This window comes from Notamacropus eugenii, chromosome 4 (assembly GCF_028372415.1).
Source record: "Notamacropus eugenii isolate mMacEug1 chromosome 4, mMacEug1.pri_v2, whole genome shotgun sequence".
Lineage (NCBI taxonomy): Eukaryota > Metazoa > Chordata > Mammalia > Diprotodontia > Macropodidae > Notamacropus > Notamacropus eugenii.
Genome location: NC_092875.1, coordinates 39,109,587 through 39,133,949, shown reverse-complemented (window position 1 = coordinate 39,133,949; position 24,363 = coordinate 39,109,587). Strand labels below are relative to the sequence as shown.

The following is a 24,363-nucleotide window of genomic DNA, read 5'->3' as shown; positions in this document are numbered from 1 at the left end:
GGGTAAGAGTTCATGACCAAAATAGAAAGGACCAAAGAAGGCAAAATGTACAGTTTTGATTACATAAAATTAAAAAGGTTTTGCATAAACAAAATCAATGCAGGTAAAATTAAGAGAGAAACAGGTACAAGTTGGGAAAATCTTTGCAACAAGTTTCTCTGATAAAGATCTCATTCTGCTATATAAAGAGAACAGATTCAGATTTACACAAAAAGAGCCATTCTCCTGGTTAATAAATGGTCAAAGTATATGAATAGTCAGTTTCACAGGGAAGAAATCTAAGCTATCAATAGCCACAAGAGGAAAAATGCTCTAAATCACTATTAATTAGAAAATCATATGTTAGAACAACTTGGAGTTTCATCCCAGAAGATTGGCAAGTTGACTAAAAAAAGAAAATTACAGATGCTTGGAGGGGCTATGGTAAAATAAGTGCATCAATGCATTATTGGTGCTGATTTGAGACTTTTTTTATCATGGCCAATGTGGGAATTTATTTTGCTTCATTACACTTGAGTTTTATTTTTCTTGCTTTTTCAGTGGGTGGGGGGAGGTGGAAAAGAAAGAATGCAGACCTAAAAATAATTGGATTTAAAAATAAAACATTTTAAAATAAATGCTTTATCTATCTTAATTGCTATGCCTGCTAAGGATTACTTGTTAGGGATGATAACCACAAAGAATAGAACCACAAGGTATTAAAGAATTTGAAAAGACCTTAGAAATCACTGAGTCTAACCCCCTCATTTTACAGATAAGGAAACAGAGGCCCAGAGAGGTCTGAGGTCAAATTGGATGTCTGCCTGACTCCATGCCAAGTTCTCTATTCAATCTTCTTTTATAGTATTTATTTGTTCTGCCATACATATTAATATATATGTGCATGTGTGTGTATGTATATATTAATATATGTGTATGTACATATAATATGTTTACACACATACACATATATATTAATATTTGTAGCAGAACAAATATATATACATATATATGCAGATCAGATTAACAATTCACTTATGAGTGAAATAAGATATCAAAAAATAAAACTCCCATCCCTCTCAGAAATAATAATATTAGTAACTCAGATTTATGATTTTCTGAAAATCTCAAAGCATTAAAGTTTTTGTCCTTCCTTAACCTAAATTAATCACTGGTAGTAAAAGACCCTTTGGAAAATGTATGAGTTCTTCTGGTCATTAGCCTACCATATACAACTGATCAAAACACATGCCCAACTCCATCCTCAACTCATCCCAATATGCCTACCTTGCTTTCTGGGAATAATCTGGCCAAAGGGCAAATCTGAATTTAATTATTACCCTTAAAATACCCCCATGAGGTTAGCAGAGGTGTTATGATTCTCATGTTACAGACAGAAATTGAACCTCAGTCAAATGTTCAAGATCATCACTATTTTACATCCTAAAATGTGCTGACTAAATCATTCCACAAAAGAATATGAACCAAAAATAATCTACTTACAAAAAGTGATTCTTTTACAATTCCAGGAAAATAAAAACTGAGGCAAAGTATGACAATCCTGCCAACTATTACATGTGCTTCCATACTCACTTTGTCTGGGCCTGACATAAAGTGTTGATGACAACTGTCTTGCCACCTCTGGTAGGTCCAACCACCATAGTGGTATGGCGGGTTAACATGGTCTCATACATTTGAACCACTTTATCCACCTATAAGATATATATTGTCAGCCAGTTAAAAAACATCTCTCAAGCTTATAATTATAACATTAATTTTAAATAAATAAGACTCTCCATCATAAATCAATCTCTAAAAAAAAGGAATATTCTTATCTACTATTTTCCAAAAGAAGAGCTATGGGAAAGAGGTGAAGGACTTCAGACTTCCGAAAGAACTATCCATCTGTTCCCCACCTGCTTTTTACCTGAATCGGTAAGACGATATAACCATTCTCCTCTAGCACTTGTTCTACTGCATCATTGAAACTGGGGTAGCGAACTCGAGGACAATCGAGCCCAGGAAACAAGTCAGAAATCAAGCCGAGGAAAAGAGGAACATCTTCAAACACAAACTTGGGCAGATTCATGTCCCTGAGAGCCCTCATCAGGACCACATCCTGGTCAACATGAAATCACAAGATGTCTTTTTTAAAAATGTTACTTAGAGATAAAGGGTGACATTATAAACAAATTAGGGAAGGAAGGAAGCATTCACTTTCAGTTCAGTTCAGTTTATGACCACATAAGGGATAAAGGGGAACACTGATGATAAAACCAACAATTCTAATTATGGAAAATTAAAAAGAACTTTGATAAAAAGAAAGGGCCATGTTCACCAAAGTTGGTAGGAATGCTTTATGTGATGGCAAAGAACTAGAAACAAAGCAGATGTCTATCAACTGGGGAATAGCTAAACAAATTGTGGTATATGAATAAAATGGAATATGTTGCACTGTGTGAAATTACAAATGTGACAAATACAAAGAAGCATAGAAAGACTTTCATGAACTGATGCAAAAGTGAAGTAAGCAGAACCAGGAAAACAGTGTACGTAATGAGTACAACAATGTAAATGAAAAAAACACAAAACAATTAAAAATGAATATAACAAAACAAACAAACTTCATTACAAAATGAGGATATGAGAAGACAAACTCCTCCCCAACTGATGTGTGGTCAAAGGATATGAATGAGCAGTTTTCTGAGGAAGACATTCAAGTTGTCAATTAAAAAAATCAATAAAAATTATCTACATCATAATAAATAAACACAAATTAAAGCAGTTCTGAGATTCTGCCTCACACCCATCAGATGTAAACAAAGTTTACAAAAAAAGGAAATAACAAATGTCAGTAAGGCTGAGTTATGAATTGGTCCAGTCATTATGGAAAGCAATCTGGAACTATAACCTGAAAAGCTATCAAACTGTGCATAACCTTTGACCTAGTGATACTACTACTACATCTATACTCCAAAGAAATCAAAGAAAGAGGAAAAAGACTCACTTGTACAAAAATATTTATAGCAGCAATTTTTGTAGTTGCAAAGAAATGGAAATTAAGAGGAGTGTCCATCAATTAAAGAATGGCTGAAAAATTATGGCATATGAATATAATGGAATACTATTGTACTGTAAGAAATAATGAAGGGGATAGTTTCAGAAAAACTTGAGAAGGTTTATATCAACTGATGTGAATTGAACCAAGAAAATAATTTATACAATAGTACCAACATTATAAGAATAAATAACTTTGAAAGGCTTAAGAACTCTGATCAACACATGAGCAAAGGATTCCAAAGGACTGCTGAAGCATGCTACCTACCTCCTCTATGACAGATAAGAGACTCAGGGTGTAGAGACACACATTTTTGGAGTTCGCCATTGAGGAAATTTATTTTGTTTGACTAGGTACATCTGTTATAAAGGTTTTGTTTTAATTTTTTTTCTTTCACTAAAGAGGGGGAAGCAGTTGGGAAGTGAGAGGAAGAAAAATAGATTTTTTTTAACTGAAAAAAATTAAATTTTTTAAAACCTCCCACTCTATTATAGAAATAATGGTCCACAGGTATGTAATATTACATATATTGTCAGAGTTTTTTCAAATTTTTTTCTTTTTCCTCTTATTATAAAAATAAATGTGTTATATGAAATGACTTTCTAGGAAGAGGAAAGAGTATGTACACAGGGAGAAATTTAGGTGGTATAAAATAACAATGGTGTGGTTATGGATCTAGGGCCAGACCCCTAGAGAATGAAGTCAAGTGGGCCCGAAAAAGCATTGCTAACAATATAGCTAGTGGAGGTGATGGAATTTCAACTGAGCTATTTAAAATCATCAAAGATGGTGCTGTTAAAGTGCTGCACTCAGCGGTGGTCATTGGATTGGAAAGGATTGGTTTCTTAAAGAAGGGCAATGCCAAGGAATGTTCAAATTACTGAACAAGTGCTCTCATCTCACAGGCCAGCAACGTTGTGCTTCAGATTCTGCATGTGAACCGAGAATTACCAGAAGAGCAGACTGGTTTTCAAAGAAGCAGAAGAACTAGAGACCAAATTGCCAACATTCACTGGATTATGGAGAAAGCAAGGGAGTTCCAGAATAAAACATCTATTTCTGCTTCATTGACTACATTAAAGCCTTTGACTGTGTGAATCACACCAAAATGTAACTAGTCCTCAAAGAGATGAGAATGCCACATCGTCTTATTTGTCTCCTGAGGAGCCTGTAATCAAGGCAAGAAGCAACAGTAAGAACTGAACACAGAACAACTGATTGGTTTAAGATTGGAAAAGGAATACAACAAGTATGTATATTGTCACATTATTTAACTTATATGAAGAGTACATAATGTGAAGTGATAGGCTGGACAAATCAAAAGCCAGAATTAAGATTGTCAGGAGAAATACCATCAATCTCAGATATACAGATGGTACTACTCTGATGGAAGAAAATGAAGAAGCCTCCTGATAAGGGTGAAAGAAAAGAGATTAAAAGCTCGCTAGAAGCTTAACATAAAAAAAACTAAGATCTTGGCAACTGGTCCTATCACCTCCTGGAAAATACAAGAAGAAATGGAAGTAGTGTCAGATTTCATAGTCTTGGACTCACAGATCACTACAGATGGAGACTGTTGCCAAGAAATTAAAAGGCACTTACTCCTTAGAAGGAGAACTATGGCAAATCTGGACAACATACTAAAAAGCAGAGACATCACCTTACCAACAAAGGTCCACATGGTCTATCACTTTTCCAGAAGCAATATATGGTTGTGGTAGTTGGACCATAAGGAAAGCTGAGCACAGCAGAATTGATGCTTTTGAAATGTGGTGCTGAAGAAGACTTATAAGAATCTCTTGAACAGGAAGGAGATCAGATTAGTCAATGCTTAAAGAAATTAATTCAGGTTATTCACTGGAAGGTCAAATACTGAAGCTTAAATACTTTGACCACATAATGAGAAGATGGGACTCACTGGAAAGATTCTAATGTTGGGAAAGATTGAAGGCCAAAGGAGAAGGGCACAGCAGAGGATGAGATGTACGGATAGTGTCATGGAAACAGCAAACATGGAAATGGATGGACTTCAGGAGATAGTGGAGGATAGAAGGGCCTGGCATGGTCTGTGGGACAATGAAGAGTTGGACTAAGTTGAATGACTGAACAACAACAATCACAACAACAAAAATCAATTTAAAAATTAGTTTTTAAAAAAAGAAAGGAGAATCAGTCTTGCATTTGAGAGGAAAATGCCAAAGTGCTTTGCTGGCAAGCTAATAATTATGGATATTATCCAAACTCACTTCTTTCCAGTTTTGCAAAGAAGTTAGTTTCCAACATCTACCTTGACATAACGGGTCTGCCATTAATTATATTAACAAAGCATAAATTATTTGTTTCTTGTTGCATACATACTGCATTTTCATTTTCTTTGACTTTTTGTAATCATCTGGACAACCAGAAATTTTCTACATCCTCTTTCTCCCTCATCTCTGATTTCTTTATTCTCAAGCCTCCACAGTAGTTTTTGATTGATCTCAAAGTGTTTATTTTGCTCTTTGTACTATCTTGATTCCTTGTGTTACCTTAATCCTTTTCCTTTTTTAAAGTTTTATTTTTTGTTATTATGATGAACAATAATAGCTTTCTTTGGTATTGGGCTTTAAAACTTGCCAAGCACTTTACAATTATTATCTCACATTATTTCACAACATGACTAGGAGGTAGGTACCATTACTACGCCCATTTTACAGACAAAGGAATTGAGGCAGACAGAGGTCAAGTGACTTGCCCAGGGCCACATGGCTAGGAACTCAGGTCTTCCTGACTCCTGGTTCAGTGTCCCCTCCATGGAGCCACCTAACTGCCTTTTTATTGTTATTATTATCCTTAGTTAGGAAATGAAGATGTGGTGAATGGTACTGGATGTGACATTTACCTCTTTTAGTTCAGAAGACCCTCTCTTCAGTTCACCAGCCATCACTAACACTGACTTAAGAGCCCTCAGTCCAAAGTCATAATGGTGCTGTTTGGACAGCTGCTCCCGGGACAGTTTGTACAGCACAGTCATCTTTTTGGCCAGTGTCTGTTTGACAAAAGAAATCCTCGATGAAAGATAAAACCCAGGCAGAAATTAGAGCCTCTATGTGACATGAAATACAAAGCAAAGCTCAACACTTCTCTTTGGGTATACAAACAGGATTGTCTGAATCTATTTCAAAGCTAAAAAGAAATGAGGGAAAAATCAAACACCTTACAAAATGTTGCTGAGTACACCAAAAATCAAATGGAGGGAAGGGGAATTTCCCAAAAACCTCATTGTGTATAATTATATAACTCTTACACCTTGAAGAATAAGTTTGAAATATGTCAAAAATAACACTTTGGTTCACTTTGTCTTAAAACAAAATCATCATTGAAATCTGTTCCAAGAAGTCTCAATCTACCACCCCCAGTGCCTGAATGGTAGACATGAAGAGCAGCTGAGAAAGACGAGATCCAAATACCCTTCCCCAGGATCCCAACAAGACAACAGGATGAATTCTGTTTTGTCGTGATGATCTTAAAGGGACCCAAGGTCCTTAAAACAAAAAAAAAAAATCAAGGTACAAGGATAAGAATTAATAATAAGAGCTAACATTTACTATGAGCCAGGTGATTATGCTAAGCACTTTATCAAGACTGTCTCATTTGATTCTCACAACAACCCTGAGGGGCAGGTACTATTATTATCCCCTTTTCACAGATATATTGGTGGTATCTGAGACTGGATTTGAACTCAGGTCTTCCTGACTCCAGGTCCAGCATTCTATCTACTGTGATATGTACCTCCTACAAAATCCTCTGATCTAACTACAGGATCCATCAACAGCACACTACAAATACCTGGTGGCTCACTCACATGCACAAAAGATACAAGGAGACATGAGGTGCAATGGAAAGAGCCCTGGATATGGATTCAGAGGACCTGGGTTTGAATCTAACTTCTGCTACTTATTTCTTCTCTGACCAGGTAATTCAAATTGCCTCCTGTCTCTGGGCCTCAGTTTCCTCTCAGATAAAAAGAGGGGCACTGACAGGAGGAGATCCATTCCTGCTCGTACTTCCTTCACATATTCTATGCTTCTTTGAGTCTGTGTGAAGTGAAGTCAGACTCGTATCCAGGATGTCCAGAACACAGACTGATTCTGAATGGCCTGATGAGTGATCAGTCAACAGTATTTGATACTAAGGACAAAGGAAGAATCTTTGACAAAAAGGTGCTCATTTATCTGGGATAAACAGGCTCTTACCCTGTGGAATACATCAATCCCAAGGAAGCAACATGAGGATAAGAATTCTTTTGGCATCAGGGGCTGAGTTTAAAGACCATCAGTCATCCTATCTGTTCCCCCACTCCTCTCTGAGGGCCTCATTTGACCAGCCTACATCACCCCATTACACTGAAAATGTTCACTATTCAACACCTCCAGTCATTTTATTGGTGAAAGACCAGCAAGATGTGACTTCTTGTCCTGCCTCTGATTCATGCTAGAGGTTTAACCTTCGATGAGTCACCTGGCCTCTCCATGGCCCAGGTGCATAGAAGATGCCAGCTTGCATTGGTAGGCAATGAAATCACAGGGCCAGGTCTCCTACAATCATGATGAAGCAATATGTGTCTTGTGGTTGGGAGGGGGAACCTTGGGTATGCATTGGAACCTTCTTGTTCGCAGTCATCAACTAACAGAGAAAAAGGTCTTTACCTTGTTTTCTGAAGACACAAAATAAATAGAAACCAAAGGCAGGGGGTGTGAGGTTGGGGGGAGGAGGGGAGGGGTCTTTGAGAGTTAAAATGCTTAAAACTGTAACTGTAGGAGATAATGGTAAGAGAAGAAGAGACATTACAAAAACCTAGCAGGAAGGCGAAAGGTCTAAGGCTCTGTCACTTTGCAGTAATTATAGTCTCCTACCTTTGCCAAAAGAAATCCCTCGGAGAACAGCATGATCTCACAGATTTGTTGGAGGTCTGGCACAATTACAACCACAGGCCTGAATAAAGCCTTCACAGACTCCGGGAGTTCTGTCCGGCCAGCATACCCAGGATTCATAGTAATGAAGATGCCCATGCGAGAATCCAGGGAAATTTCTTGGCCTTCAAACTAGAGCACAGAAAGGTGAGGACAAGTCAGCCCTCCACACAACAAAGAATTCAGTTCGATTCAGCCAAAAAAATACCACACCCTCATTTGAGCAGGTTGCTGGGCTAGGGGCTGGGGAGACAAGACAAATATAACCCTAGGTCCTGCCCTCCAAGTGCTTGGGAAGAAAAAGTTGAGCTCAGGAGAGAGAGACCTAAACTGTCTGGTTTGTTCCTTCTTGTCTCCATGAGGCTGAAGCATTGAAGGATGGAGGTTCATCTCCCTGTCCTCTTCCACCCAGCTATGAAATGTGGTGCCCTCAGGTCTGAGGCCCAGGCTCACCTGCCTCCTGCAGGGTAGTTCTTAGCAATACCTTTGGGGAAAGTAAACACCAGGGTTGGCAACAGTTCTGCCAAGACTAAAAGTTCATCTCTAGGAAATCTGGAGATTGGGAAGAATGTGTATGGGCAGAACATCTGACTGAATCCCAGTGAGGAATCCAAGAAAGATGAAAGAAAAGGTCACTTCCTCCTTCTGCCCATGGAAACCCCAAGTGCCCACCCATCATGCTCACCTGAAATGTTGTCAGGTGATGGATCAGAGCGTTTCGAATGGTCTGAATTTGGGAAGAGATGACTGAGAGCACAGAGGCATCAATGCGATTGAACTCATCAAAACAGCCCCAAGCTCCGCACTGGGCCAGACCCGAAAAAATCTTTCCAACAGCCTGAAGCCAAAGGAACGTCAGACCACATCAATGCTTTGCTTATGCTGGGGCAGAGAATCAGAGATGTGGAAGGAGAAGGAACCTAAGAGGTCATCTGATCCATTCCCCTCATTTTACAGATGTAGAAGCCAAGGTCACCAAGGTGAACTGAACAGCAGCTTGTAAATGACTGAGGCAGGATTTGAGCCCAGGTCTTCCTGAACTCCAAGCCCAGAGCTCTATAACCTCGCTGACTCAACTCAGCAGTCTTCTCCTTTTTTCCCCACAGAGCTCCTCACTACGAATCTAGGGATCTTGCGACTCTCTGGGAGAACCAAGGTTCTACTTGCTCCTTGTCGTCTTCCCCATCATTCACCCTTCCCATGAGTTCGATAGACTTTAAAAGCCAGGAAATGACCAGGAACCAGCGGCTGAGGCCCTGCCTTTGTTTCTGCCCCAAATCAGGAGGGACTCACAGACCCTGAAGGAAGAATCCTATCCAGAAAATGAAAAACAAAAACCACCCTCTACCACATTTTCTTTAATTTAACTAATTAACAAACACATATTAAACATCTATGTAGTGAAAGAAGGGCAGAATGATAGGGAATTACACCCAGATTTGAACAAACTTCAGAGATCACCAGGCCCAAACTTGATAGAGAATCTTTTCTAAAACATCCCATTTCCTTTCACCACAGCAGGGCATGCAGGGCAATGCACTGTCCTTGGAAGTCACTGTAGCCCTCTCTGGTAAAGAGAAAGGATTGTAAAGTTCCTTACCTTGTAATCCATGCCTTCTCCACAATTGGTTACAACACAAAGCAAGCCCAAGGCTTTGGCGAGGTCTTTGGTGGTCTCTGTTTTGCCCGTCCCTGCTGGCCCTGCTGGTGCCCCACCCAAATACATGGACAATGCCTGTCAGAAGCCAAGCACAAAAGGAAAACATATATATTCATATAAAATATAGATGGACATTGGTTGACAACAAAAATTATTCTGGAAGTCCAGTAACATAACAAAAAATGTGCTGCAGGTGTACATAAAAAGAGAAACTAATATAAATCTATTCTTATAATTGTGATTCTCTAACAGACCTTCTAGGAACCAAAAACCTCTCTCTTACCCTGTCCTCCCACTGCCAGAAAGAAACAAACATTTCTTAAGTGCCTACTATGTGCCAGACACTGTGCTAAATGCTTTACAAACATTATCTTATTTGATCTTTACAATAACCCTGAGAGGTAGGTGCTATTATTATCCCCATTTTACAGGTAGGGAAACTGAGGCACAGAGAATTAAGTGACCTGCCTAGGGTCACATAGCTAGTGAGTGTCTAAGGCTAGATTTGAACTCAGGTCTTCCTGACTCCAAGTCTAGCGTCCTATCCACTGCAACAACCAGCTGCCTAAAAATAAATGTTAAGTTATACTCTTGAATTCAAGGAATTCACTTCACAAGTACAAGTTAGGGAAAGCATAGGGATAGGGAAAGCACATAGGAAGGATGTTGACAAACTCAAGAGTGTCCAAAAGAAGGCAGCCACAGTGGTGGGAAGCCTTAAATCCATGCCATAGAGGACAGATTGTAGAACTGACCATGTTTAGCCTGGGGAAGAGAAGGTTTATGGAAACCACGAAAGTTATCTCAAGTTTCCAAAAGGCCGTCCTATACAAGAGGGAATCGCCTTTTTTCCCTTTGCTCCACAGGCAGAACTAGGAGAGGTTGGACTAGATGTCGGGAAAAGCTTCCCAACACAGCAGAATGTGGAGGGCTGGAAGCCTCCATGCAGAAGATGGATAACCACTTGTCAGGCCTGCCTTGATGGGGGTCCTTTGGGGAAAGCGTTGGCTTTGGTGACCGCCACGGCCCCTGCCAGCTCTGCAGTTCTGCGCTTCCCTGGTTCTGAGCTGCTCTGCTTGCTCTCAGCTCATTATTTTAGCCAACGGTGCTGCTGATGACTGAGTCTCCCAGAAACTGAGTCTCTGAAACCTTCCCCATTATCTTTGACTCTTCCTTCTCACGTCCCACTGACTGCCAAGTCTTGTTCACTCCCCCTGTAAGTTATCTCTTGCATCCATTGAGGAAATTCTCCTCCCACTGCCAACCAGGCTAGTATAGCCCTTTGTTGTCCATATGAGCACCACAGTGTCCCAGCAGATTTTCCTGCCTCCATTCTCTCCTTCCTCAAATCCATTTTCCATAGGGGTGGAAGGAGCAGCTAGGTGGATAGAGCATACTGACCTTGGATAAGTCACTTAACCCTGTTTGTCTCAGTTCCTCAGCTGTTAAATGAATTGGAGAAGGAAATGGCAAATCAATACAGTTACCTCTGCCAAGAAAACCCGGAATGGGATCATTAAATGTTGGACTTGATTGAGAGGACTGAACAATGAACAAAAGCACTGAAAGACCAAGAAACCACGTGTTGTGTTTGTGTCTCCAACATCTAACCACTTGCGTATGGTAGGCACTTAAATATCTGTTAAATTAATTAAATACCTCTGCCAGAATAATCTTCCTTATGTAAAGTTCCATTAAATTCTTATTCTGTTTGTTGTAACAAAGAGTTTGTCCCGGGGCAGAGAAAGGAAGGTAGAGAGAAGAGACATTTTCCATCAGTGATTTGCTGGCTTGGCTGCAGGGAACACCAAGTCCCACTCAGGATGAGTTGATCCTCTGGAATCTCATCGCCATGAAGAAGGCCTCTGGTTCAGATATTCAACATCTCCTCAGCTCTTCACACTCCGCTGCCTCTCCCTCTGACTTGGAGGGCTGGAGGGAAGACATTCAGTTCCAATGCCTCCCTTTATAGAGGACTCACAGCCTTCCAGGGAATGCCAATTTCTGCTATAAGGAACACTCTACCCTACCCTTTCACCAAGCCATGTTCCCTCTCCCATTAGATTGTAATCTCCTTGAGGGGGCAGGGACTGGCTCTTTTTCATATTTGTATTCCCAGCAGTTAGCACAGTGCCTGGCACATAGTAGGTACTTAACAAATGTTTGTTGAATTGAAATAAAAGATAATAAATGTATGTTAAAAATTTTCCATTTAATTTTTAAAGTCCTATTCTGATGACTTGGTATAGTATGGAAATGACCCTGAGCCTCAAAGACTATTTGCTAGGAGAGTATAAGCTCTAGCACTGGAAAAGTTTTCCATGTGGACCTACCAATGGACTGTCTGTCCTAGAAATGTCTGTCATTCTAGGACCTGCCTTGCTAAATTCAGACCAGGTGGCCCAAGGGGGGGATGATTTTTTTCAGCCACAGCAACCTCCGAAAACTGAATACTGAGTGGTACGAGGGTCTGTGAGTATCCACAAGAATACTCATAGAGCCTTAGCATTCTGAAGAATGTGTTATTCTGATAGGACTTGATCACAAAAATGTTCAGGTGCCTTCTCACCAGAAGCCATCTGGTTCAACTGTACCTGAAAAAGGATTCTTTCTACAGTATCTTCTGGCTAAAAGATAGAGCCCTGGACCTTGAGTCAGGAAGACCTGGGTTCCAATCCTGACTCAAACACTTACTAGTTGTGTGACCCTGAGCAAGTCACTTAACCTCTGCCTGCCTCAGTTTCCTCATCTGTAAAATGAGAGGATTGGGTTTGATGGTCTCTAAGGTCCTTTCTAGCTCTAGACTTAGGACTCTAGTGTGCACAGTTCAAACTCCTCTTCTGGGTATTTAAGACCCTTCATAATCTGCTGCCATGCTACTTTTCCAGCTTTATGCATACAGTTTACTCCAACCAGACGAGGGACCACTCCTTGCCTCACCTCCCAAACACATCGTGCCCTTCCCCTCATCTGTTCTGTGCTCACTCACACCGTTCTGTATGCCTGGAATATTGTCTAGCCCCCTGTTTGCCTGTCCACTCACTAACAGTCAGTTCTAAAGTCACCTGCTCCCCATAGCCTTCCTTATCTTCTCTGTGAATAATAATTTCTTCTTTGGTCTAGTATTTTGAACTTTCCCAAAGCACTTAATATGTGTTGCTTATTACTGGAGTTATCTGGGTATCTTATCTCCCTACACGATGTCATTGTTGTTGTTGAGTTGCCCAGGTGACTTGCCCAAGATCACCTAGCAAATGAGTGCCTGACGCTGGATTTGAATTCAGGTCTTCCTGACTCCAGGCCAAAAGCTCTATCCACTGCACTGCCTAGGTTCCCTCACCAGGAATGGGACTTAGATGAATTGAACTCTGCATGTCTCCTAGAGCAAAAAACAATGTTCTCATACAGTGTCAAAATCAGGTATTGATCATGTATTTAAATTTGATTTTACTCTGTAAGTGATTTTATTCTGTAACCATATTCTATATTCACAATGACAAACCTAAGCATCTTTTTTGTTTCTAAGTGAAGAAGCCTGAGTTTAAAAGTTCAGCCTCCTTCTGTGAAGTTAGGTGCAAAAGTCTGAGTTTTTCCACAACCTCTGTCAGTTAAAGAAAATCTCTTAAGTTTAGAGGTTCAATGGTCTCCTAAAATACTCTTTATTGGAATTATTTCAGCAACACCTGTAAATCACTCCTGCCAAGGGACGTCCACACAACTTCAGCCTAAGAAACTCCGAAGTGTGTTACCCTTGAGATACAAACTAGGTGACCATCTCCCATCTTTAGCCTCATCCTTGCAAGTTAAAAAGGCAGTCTTATCTAACTATCAGGCACCACTGAGTCCATATCCCTGATTTCCTATCACTAACCTCAGGATGCACCTGGGACCCATAAAGTCACAAAAGCATTTCTTAGAAACAGGGGGAAGTGGTCAATCCCAAATGTGTGCTATGCCCACTTCCTTTAATCTAACCAATCAAGATCCATCAACCTAATTATGTTGCCAATTCCATAACCAATGATATGATTTCTGTTCTGTCCTTTATTCTATGCTCATAAAAATGAGTTGCATCTTCAATTCTGGGATGTTGGCTGGAAACTGAGGCAATCTATTGACCTGATTTATTGGTTTTTTTGTGACCCTGCTAATAAACCATAAACTTTCTCAGAGAAATATTCCTCAGTTTACCTTTTTGTTACATTTCACTAGTGACAACAACAAGCGCTTAATAAATGTTTGTTGAATTGAATCATACTGGTGGCTCTACATACAGCTGTTTTCCAATCACTGGCATAAAGCCTTTTTTTACATTGAACTTTAATTGACAATGTTAAAATAACTACATTCTTACTATTTCACTTATCGTAGGCCTACAAAAGAAAGTTCAATCCATCAGTATTTGTTTATTAAGCGTTTATTATGTGTCAGGCACTGGGATGGGCACTGAGGATGAAGCAGAAACAGTTCCTACCCTCAGAAGTTTATATTCTAATGGGGGTCGACAACGTGTACAGAAATAAGTACAAAGATACATATAGAGCAGAGACACATGTTAACCTTCGAGGGGAAGGTTAAAGTCACAACACTAGCTCTGACTATGAGCAAGATGGGAAAACAAGCCATTTGAGAAAAGGGAAAAGTGACTCTTTGAGTCTATAAACTGCTTAATAATGGCAACTCATGATTAGATATTATATATACAGAGAGAGGCAACTTATGATCCATATAGATCATATGAGTTGCCATTATTAGCTAAATATTAGCCAATTAAATAGTTAAAAAATAAAAGGTGTTTGCATGTGTGTGTGTCTGTGTGTCTGTGTGTTTGTGTGTGTGTGTCTGTGTGTGTGTATGTATGCGTATCCCTGACCTTTACCTGGGTAAGTGTCAAATAGATGCGGTCTGTAGTTGGCGTGATGACTAATCGTCCATTCAGACCCATATACTCGTAACCATAGCCAAAAGTTCCAGTACATTGACGGACGTTCAATTCATCTGGTTCTCGGTCCCAATAAAAGCGCAACTGACTTTCCCATTCAAATTCCCGAGCTTCAAGAATACTGGAGAAGAAAGTGTCCATAAAGGAGATGAAGAAGGAAGGGAAAAAGGGGAGGGGAAAGGGGAAAGAATAGACCAAAGAGGAGGAAACAGAATACATTTTTTCTGGAGGTCCTTACCTGCCTCTTATAAATGAATCAACTATGTCTCTGGCATGCACGTCAATGATAAGAACCGTATTATATTTTTTTCTGTCATTTTTGCTTAATCGTTTGGTGATCTGAGTTACCAGTTCATCAATCTGCTGGTGCATTTTCTGGCCAAAAATTTTCATTGCCTGTTTTTCTCCTTGCTTTACTTTTCGAAAGACGTCTTCCACCTCCCAAGTCCACCACACTTGGCTGGCAACCAACACCACCATGCCTTGGTAGAGCAACATCCACTCGACTCTATAAAAGGCAAACCTTAGGGATCAATGCTGTAGCCAGTCTTATTTAATAGGCTTATATTTCATCTTGAATAAGTCTTCCCCATCTCCTTCCACTCCAAAATTACTCTTTATTTACTTTGTATTTTGTATATAAATACATATATATGAACATGTTATCTCCCCAAGTAGAAAACAAGCTGATCTATTTTGGCTTTTTTGTCCCTAGTGCCTAGTATAGTGCCAGCATGTAGTAGGTGCTTAATAAATGCTTGCTGTTGATTGCTTATGGAAGCACACAGATGCCTCGAAACTGCCCTAACAGGATTATAGATCTAGAAATGGAAAGAAATGTAAGAGATCATTTAGTCCCACACCCTCATCTTGGAAATGAAGAAACAAGCCCAGAATCTAAGTGATTTGTGGCAAAACCAGGCCCTAAAGCAGGATGGAAACCTGAAGCCTCGAGGCCCTATGTTGGAGTCCAAATCCAGAATTCTTTCCCCTCACAGTGTGCTGCTTTAAGGAAGGCATTAAAATCAGTAGGAATTCTGAAGGGCTTATATGTATGTTTAGAAAAGTAGCAGATGAGTATCAACATTGGCAAGCGTGAGGGAATGAATTTAAGGAAAAATTCTTTAAGCCATATTTAAAACATTATGGGTTATGAAAGCTACAACTTACACCACCACGATCCCTGTATATCAGGGATTTCTAACCTTTTTGGCAACATGGACCTCTGTGTGATCTGGTGAAGCCCAAGGAGCCTTAGTTAGAATGACGTCTTTAAAGGCATCAAATAAAATTTGTAGGATTATATAGGCAGACAACTATGTTGAAATACCGTTACCAAGACATGGGTCAAACAAAAAACAAATTCACGGACCTCAGGTTAAGAACCCTTACTATTAATGTCCTTTGATGATGTTACGTCAATGGGTTATATAATGTGTGTAACAAGTGCTGACCATCTTCAGAAAGGTGCAACGAAAGTAAAAAAAAAAAAATGTGAGAATGTTCTCCCATCATACCAGACTGTGTGGGATGGACTAGCCTTTGAACATTATATGCAGTTCTCGCCCTTGACCATCAAAAGGGTCAAATCAACTGGAAAAGGTCCAGAAAAGGCCCTGAAATAGTCAAGTGTGTGTGTGAGGGAGCTTTCACAAGGAAGGAAAAGGAGAAAATAACAACTCTCTCATCTAGAAAGATAAAGGCTCAGACAAGTTGCCTGGAGATAGCTTGATGACTTTGCATGATCTAAAATATAACTAAGTTAAACAAGGACTTCTTTGCAAAGTGCCAAGAGACTCAAATATGGAGGTGGAAGGCTGTCTGGGTTCAGTGATTTAAAGAGAAATCACTTCTATCTCTAGTAGCATCAAAAGCAAATTAGACCCAAATGCTTCTAGAAGGGTTGTTACGCTCAAAGGAGACCATGCATCTCCATTGTGTTTAATTTATCCCTCTAGCTCCACATCCTGCTGAAGGCAATGAAATTATAATGGCCCAAGAAGAGGAAGATGAAGGTACACCTCCTTTCCTACTTTGCAAAAGTGGGAGAATTCCAAGTGAGGGACATAGTGTATCATATCAGATCTGCTTTATGTATTGGGTTTTGTTGAATCTGTTTTTAATTTTTGTCATAAGGGATGGTTCCCTGGGAAGGATAGAGGGAGACACATATTGGTAAATGTAAGTAAAGGAAAAACAAAAGACATAATAATTTTTTTAAAAGAAAAAATTATCAGTTGTTCCCTTTTGCCTACTAAGTAACATTCAGACCCCTTACTCTCTGGCATTCAGGCCCTCCCTAATCTGGCACCATCATGTTTTTCCAGCTATCTTATATTAGTTCCTTTAATACACTTCATGCTACAGAAAAACTGGACCACCCTGAATATGACCTGTGCTTTTCATCTCTGTGCCTCTGGCTCACACTATTTCCAAAACCTGGAAATGTCCTCCTCCTTCCCCTCTTCCTTCTCCCTTATTCTCATCTATCTTTTGAAGTCTAACTCAAATACCACATTCTCCATGAACCTTTCTCTTATACTCTCAAGGTCAATAGTTTAAGCCCTACACCTCTAGCAACACTTCATTTGGCCCCTCTAATGCATTAGGAATCATCATTATTTTTGTCTATGTCTTGTTGCCATGCTAACCTGAGGATTTCAAGATGGCAAGGACCCTGCCTTAGCTAAATGTTATATGCCCTGCCTCCCCAGGACCTATCTGTATTCTGAATGCTGAGAATACCTAATCAATGTGTTCAATTGAACTGAATGTGCTAGGACTCACCTTCATATAGAAAATTAGCCTCACTGTAAGTTGAATTTCTGTAAATTTGTTAAGTTATCACCTAAAGATATACATGATATACCCTCTATAGAACTATTCCAATCTACTTCTTATGGTCTGTCTATAAATTAAGTCTAAACTGTTAATAATTATTCATAGTTATTACTAAATTAGTATAATATGTTTAGATGTCTTAAGATGATTACATCACCTGCTTCTGTCTTCACAGTATCTAAAAATAGCTTCTTTGGTAATTAACCGATTTGTTCTTCTCATTTCATGTAAAACTGATGTCATCCAGTCCTCCACACGCCCTTCAGCCCGCACGATCTTTCGGAAATCCATGACTTCATTTTCTGCGGAAATCATTGCGGTCACCAGTTTTTCGCCACTATCACCATCTTGAAATCTCAGTGACGCTATGTTATCATACATCTGAAAAACCCCGGGGAAAGAAAGCACGGCTGTATTTGTATTATGTCATAGAACCACAGGACATCAAGTAGGATTCAAATATGTTCTTCAACTATCAAACATTCCCTGGGGTGATGGGAGTGCAGCAATAAATAGAAAGCAGTGATCACAAATAGATATTCAGATATCCAGTTATGTGAATAGAACCGGGGCAGCTATCATTAAAAAGAAAGACATTTTGCACATGTCACATAAAAACACATAAAACCCAGGGTTTTGTGTTTGCTCTCTTGCTTCTGGGACACGGTCTTCCTCTCTTGCCCAAGTTGGAAGTGTATTAGTTGCTCACAGGTCTGATACCACCGTTGACTGATTGACACAGAAGCTTTGATGGGCTCCATTTCAAACCCCAATGCCCCTCTGCTCCCAGGGTTATTGGTACCAGGCTTAGGAGAATAGCAATCAGTTAGAAACCTACTACAAAGCTCTTGAAGTAGAGGCATCCAGGTGGTGCACTGCATAAAACACTGGTCCTAGAGTCAAGATGACCTGGATTCAAATCCAGCCTCAGACATGTTCTAGCTGCGTGACCCTGGGTAAGTCACTTCACCTCTGTTTGCCTTAGTTTCCTTCTTTACAAAATGGAAATAACAGCACCAGAGTTGTTGTGAGGATCAAATGAGATAATATTGATAAGGCACCTAGTGCCTGGTAAGTAGTAGGTGCTATCTAAATGCTTATTCTCTCCTTCCTCTCTTGAGCTCAAGCAATCCATTAGCTTCATAATAGAGATTACAGGTATGCAGTATCGCCAGCACAAAACAGATTTTAAAGAGTGTCAATGTATCAGAATAAAATGAAAGTTCTTCAGAAGAAGATAACGTCAGAACCAGACTAATTATACTCCCTCTTGTGAAAGGGAAATGTCAGCTTAGAGATTACATTCAAATGATTTCAAACTAGGACTTTTTCCCCTAGAAAACATCTTAAGACAATGAACGATGATGATGGGAACAGCTTCACTTCTACTCAAAGCAAAAGTTTAAGGAGAAAAAAAGCAAAACAGAATTTTGACAAAGAGAGTGCAGTTCTATGAGTTTCATGGAAAGACGTCCAATCATAACTCCAGGAATGACTAAATATTTTCACAGGTGCTGATTTGGCCACCCCTTTCAATAACTCCAAAAATAGTTAGGAGGTTACTACATTGGAGGTGTTATTTTAAAAAATGGCAAACCCCACCCCCCCCCCCCAAAAAACAGAAGACTGAGGAGAGCAGGGAGAAGTTCAAAGGGAAGTTACAGACAAGTAGGACAATTTTGAAAGTAACCTATCTATGATATCTTTATAAAAGCAAGCAGTGTCAACTGGAGATTCATGGTTTCACATAGAAACTACTTTTTGCATTCTGCTGTGTGATGTATAGATATGCTCTCTTTTTTGGTGTTTAAGTACAGAATTTTTTTAACTTTTAAATAACCTTTTTTAACCTTAAATAAATGACACCATGCTTCACAGTATAAGAATAATTATATAAATTATATAAATATGAGAATAATTATGAATAAGAATACCAGAGACAGCAAATAATATCTCAGGCTCTAACCAAATGTTATCACCTCAGTCTCACTGGATTTTTGCCACTATGGAAAACCAGAAATAACTGGGCCATCTTTCTTATTATGTATGCTTCCAAATCAACAAATTCAATCCATTTCCACTAAAAAGCTTTGCATTTTCCAGAGCTGATTGGTTACAGAGTGACCATGGTGGCATCTCTGACACTGCCTGGGGAGAGCCCCACGAGGCAGGGACCCTGACCTTGATCATGTGCTCCTGGACACACAGCGGATCACTGCTGCCGAGGATGCTCAGCAACTCGTCGTCGGAGATGAAGAAGAACCTTGGGAAGGCATTTCTTTTTGAATCCAGATAATCATTCAAGCTTTTCTGGCATTTCTCAAGCCCATCATTTATATTCTGCAGGTCGGTCAGTCGATTTGGGGCTTCACAGCATCTCTTGATCACAGGATCTTTTGAGGTCTCGGACATGATCTACCAAAGGCCAAAAATAGAGATTTCAGACAGGACTGACTATGATGGAGCTCATTCTATGTAAATGCTTTTAAAATTCTGTCCTTCACATAAGACAGTGATGCCACTAATATGGCCTCAGACACTCACTAGCTGTGTGACCCTGGGCAAGTCACTTAACCTGTTTGCCTTAATCTACTAAAGAAGGAAATGACATACCACTCTAGGATCTTTGCCAAGAAAATCTCATGGACAGTATGGTCCACAGGGTCATGAAGAGTTGGATACAACTGAACAACCTTCTATTGACCAGGTGCCCCTTTGTGGCCAAATTAGGCTTCTGCAGGACCCCCTCATCTAGGTCTGGAGTTAGTGTCCAAGGATAAAGCAGGGGAAAACTTAGTGACCCCCCAGACCAGTGCCAAACCCACTGATACTATGCAATGACCAGCTGAGCTGCAGACTTTGTGTTCATAACCAGATTCAAATGCAAAGAAGCTGAGATGCACAAACACAATTCATTCAAAATGCTTCAAGTTTCAGATCAGTAGCTGAATCCCAAATTCAGTTTTACTAAGTACCCAACAAACTACAAGAGGCAGCATCCTGGTGAGTGAACAGAGAACCAGCTCGGAACTAGGAAAACCCGGCTCCAAGTCCCATTTCTGAAACCTCCTACCTACAGAGCCCTAGCAATGCTCCTAACTCTCTCTCGAGCAAAGCAGTGGTGCATCTGCCCTTCAAGGGGGGCTCCCTTCATCCATGAACTCAACAAATCTGAGCTCCCCCCCAAAAAAAGGCAGGACAAAGGAAAAACTCCATACAAAAGCAGAGCCAAACACACAAAAAAGGAGAAAATGTATCTCAGATGGTTTTCTTTCTACCCTTATCGCGACTAAGAGAGCTGTCCCTTTTCTATGTTATTAAGTCATTTATTAGAAATTTAATATTAAATACAAATACAAAAAGCTAAATTTGATTCATAATAATTTACCCTTCATTAATTTCAACACATGAAATATCATATTACCATCTCAATCCCTCTCTATACCTCCTTGAATATTTTTATCTCTTTATTATCATTTCTTTCCTCCTATTATCATCCATTCTTCCAGCTCTGCATTTTTTACTTTACACTATTTCATTATGGTCTTTGTAGATTTCTTTGTACACCTTGTCAATCTTAACACCATTATAATGTACAATTACGTTACCATTCCACAATTTATTTAACCATCCTTCTAATGTTGGACATTTAGGTTACATTTTTTTTTTAATTACATATAATGCTGTTACGAAAAATCTTTGCACAGACAGGTTTGTTTTTTTTTTACTTTGGATTTTGATAACACCTTTAGGATATATCCCCACTAATGGGATCATGAGGTCAAAGGGTATGACTAGATTAGTAAATCTTACAACATACTGCCAGATGGCTCTCCGCCAAGTTTCTAAGATTTTACAATCCTACCAGGAATGCATAAGTGCATCTTCTTCTATGCAAACTCTCAGCAATGAATTTGGTTGCTCATAATTCTTTTTTGCCAATTTGGTATTAGGTGGTACATAAAAGTTGCTTGAATGTGCTTCTCTTTAATTATTGGTGAGATGATAATTAATTATTAATCATTATTAGAATACTTGCCCTTTTAAAGACTCTGTCAATGTTATCAAATTTCTTTGCCTCATCTGGTAATTGCGATCGTATATCTCCTCCAATAAATATGCTTTCAAGATACATCCACTTCCTCTGGACCACCATCCATATCTGGAAGTGCACAATATTACTATCAGCACAGAACTGTGAATTCTATATATTCACAAAATCTGTCTAGTAAAGTACATATCGCAATAATTATTAATACAATATAATTAATATAATAAAGATAAAATAAATAATGAGTAGGATCATAACAGAGATGGCAGGCATTTATATAGTGCTCTAAGATTTACAATACACTTTACATAGATAATCTCAGTTGAGCCTCTCAACAACTCTGTGAGATGTTATGAGACAATGAATTAATTTATTGGTACCTCATGACCATAAATCCCCTCCTCGTTTATTATTTAATTCAATAAATATTCGTTCAGCATCTATGAGGAACAAGGCATTGTTGGATCCCAGACACAAAAAGATGAAATCAAATCCTGTCCTCAAGAGCCTTCAAATCAAATAATAATAGCTAATGAGAGCTAACATTTATAGAGTACTTACTGTGTTCCAGGGACTATGCTAAGTGCTTCACAGTTATCGTCATATCTGATCCTCACAAGAGCCCTGGGTGCTATTATTATTCCCATCTTACAGAGGAGAAATCTAAGGCAAAAAGAAGTTAAGTGACTTGCCCAAGGTCACACAGCTAGTAAGTGTCTGAGGCTGGATTTGAATTAAATTCTTCCTGACTCTAAGCCTGCACCACCTACCACCTCAAATAAAAGAGGAAGGCATGTACATAAGTAACTATGATGCAAAGCAGAATGTATGATAAAAGACGAAAGCACATACACCAATAACTATGATGCAAAGCAGAGTATATGATAAAAGAGGAAGGCACATACACAAATAACTATGATGCAAAGCAGAATATATGAAGAATGATAGATGAGTTCAAAGTGTGATGAGAAATGTGAGGTGGAAGAAATCTCTTTCAGTGAGGGGAAGAGGTGATCAAGGAAGGCTTCCAAGAGGAGGTGACCCAAGTAGGGTCTTGAAGGCAAGAAAAGCTTCCAGAGTCTGAGATAAAGGAGAGTGCATGCCAAGAGTGGGGAGCCATAGGAGCAAAAGTAAAGACTAAAGAGAGGGCAGGACAAGAATAGGGGTAGTAATGCACCCAGTTTGGCTGGAGGACAGAGTAGATGAGAGAGGATCTTATGAAACAAAGCAGTAACCAGATTGTGGAGTGTCTTGAAAATCTGCCCTTCTCCACTGGCTACCAAATAAGGTACTAACTCTTGGGCTTCAGGCCTTCTATAATCTACCTCCAACCTACTTTTCCAGTCTTAATCTCAAACTACTTCCATTTGAGGACTCCAAATATTTGATTGACTGACTACAAGATGGGGGAAGCATAGATAAAAAGCAATTGTTCTGAAAAGGATCTGGAAGTCTTAGTGGACCACAAATTCATTATGAGTCAGCACATGACAGTGAGGGGAAGGAGGTGTCAGTAAAGGCTTCCTGTAGATTTCAGGTCACCAGTTTTTTGAAGGAAACAAAGGATTCTAAGCGACCAAGGTAAGATGGGAATGCATTCCAGGAATGGGTAATAGCCAGTACAAAGGCAGTGGGATAACATATGGACCATAATGTGAACTGCAAGAAAGCAAACTTTGGCTGGACCATAGAATGGAGGAAAGAGAATATTATAGTACAAAGTTTTAAAAAAATAGGTTGGGGACAGGTTGTGAATGGCCTTTAAATGGGCCACACAAGAATTTATAATGTTTTATACTAGGGGTGGTTATAGGGAGCCATGGAAGTTTACAGAGTAGAGGAGTGACATGGGAGGGTTACAGAAGGGAAACCAATTAAGAGGCTACTGTAGGAGTTCAGGCAAGAGGCAAGGGAAATCTGAACTCATGATGTCAACTCTTACATCTGGGTCCAAAAAAATTGCTTTCGAAAGGACAAAATGAGGCAATGGGGGAGGGAGAAAGGGGAGTCTGTCTTAGAAATACCTGAGAGTATAGCACACTGTCAGTTCAAGAATAACCAACATTCCATATGGTAACCAACAAAGCCGATGCTCTCTTGGATGGTTTTATCAGAGGTGCAGGAACAGGAGGGAGTCCTCCATGTGGTTCAACTCTGGTCAGATCGTATCCGGTTATGGAAGTCACATTTTTTAGGACAGTGGTAAATGGGAGAACGTCCAGATGAGAACAGACAGGATGACAAAGGCACCTGAGGTCATGCCTTTGGAAAGCACCAGATAGTCATCAAGGTACTTTCTGGGACTCCAGAAAAGACTCAAGAGGAATGAGAGAGGGGATGGCTGATGCAAAGCCTTCAGAGGAGGCAAGAAGAGGGGCAGCAAGCACCCTATTCAGAGGTTGGTCTCTGTCTGATAAAGGGCTCTCAGTCACCACTCAGGTGGTCAACTCCCATGAGGTGTCCTCTCATCCACTCAGTCACCGACCCAGGTGGACGTCCAGGGCTTCCTGCCAGCCCCACAACTGAACTTTTCAATGGGTGGTCTCTTCCTGAAGGGCGAGTTCCTTGAGGTGAGGGCTGTCTTGTGTTCTCTACTTATACACACATCTCCAACATTGAGCCCAGTTCTTTAAACACAGTAATTGCTTATGGAATGTTTTTTTTATTCATTCATTCATTGAGATAAGAGAGAAGGAAGAAAGGAAAGATGGATGAAGACATGAGCAAGTTTAGACAAGAGGAGAAAAGCTCTGAAAAAATCATCTCATGTATCCCAGATGTTCACAGGAAAATAAGTGAAGTCAAGTTCAAATTAATCATACCCAAAAACACAACAACCATACACAGAGAAAACTTAACAGAATACAATTAGCTTACAAG

General features: G+C 39.7%; 1 protein-coding gene across 1 annotated transcript in view; it reads right to left on the bottom strand.

Moving 5' to 3' along the window:
• DNAH10 (dynein axonemal heavy chain 10) overlaps nt 1–24,363 on the bottom strand; it is a 152,837-nt gene that overhangs the window by 66,445 nt on the left and 62,029 nt on the right. The window contains exons 28-38 of the mRNA XM_072600672.1: nt 21,472–21,594; nt 19,614–19,847; nt 17,590–17,813; nt 14,830–15,099; nt 14,529–14,712; nt 9,590–9,724; nt 8,675–8,827; nt 7,933–8,121; nt 5,919–6,065; nt 1,907–2,098; nt 1,573–1,691 (exon numbers count right to left, since the gene is read on the bottom strand). Coding sequence (XP_072456773.1) covers nt 1,573–1,691; nt 1,907–2,098; nt 5,919–6,065; nt 7,933–8,121; nt 8,675–8,827; nt 9,590–9,724; nt 14,529–14,712; nt 14,830–15,099; nt 17,590–17,813; nt 19,614–19,847; nt 21,472–21,594 — 1,970 coding nt within the window. The remainder of the gene's footprint in view (nt 1–1,572; nt 1,692–1,906; nt 2,099–5,918; nt 6,066–7,932; nt 8,122–8,674; nt 8,828–9,589; nt 9,725–14,528; nt 14,713–14,829; nt 15,100–17,589; nt 17,814–19,613; nt 19,848–21,471; nt 21,595–24,363) is intronic.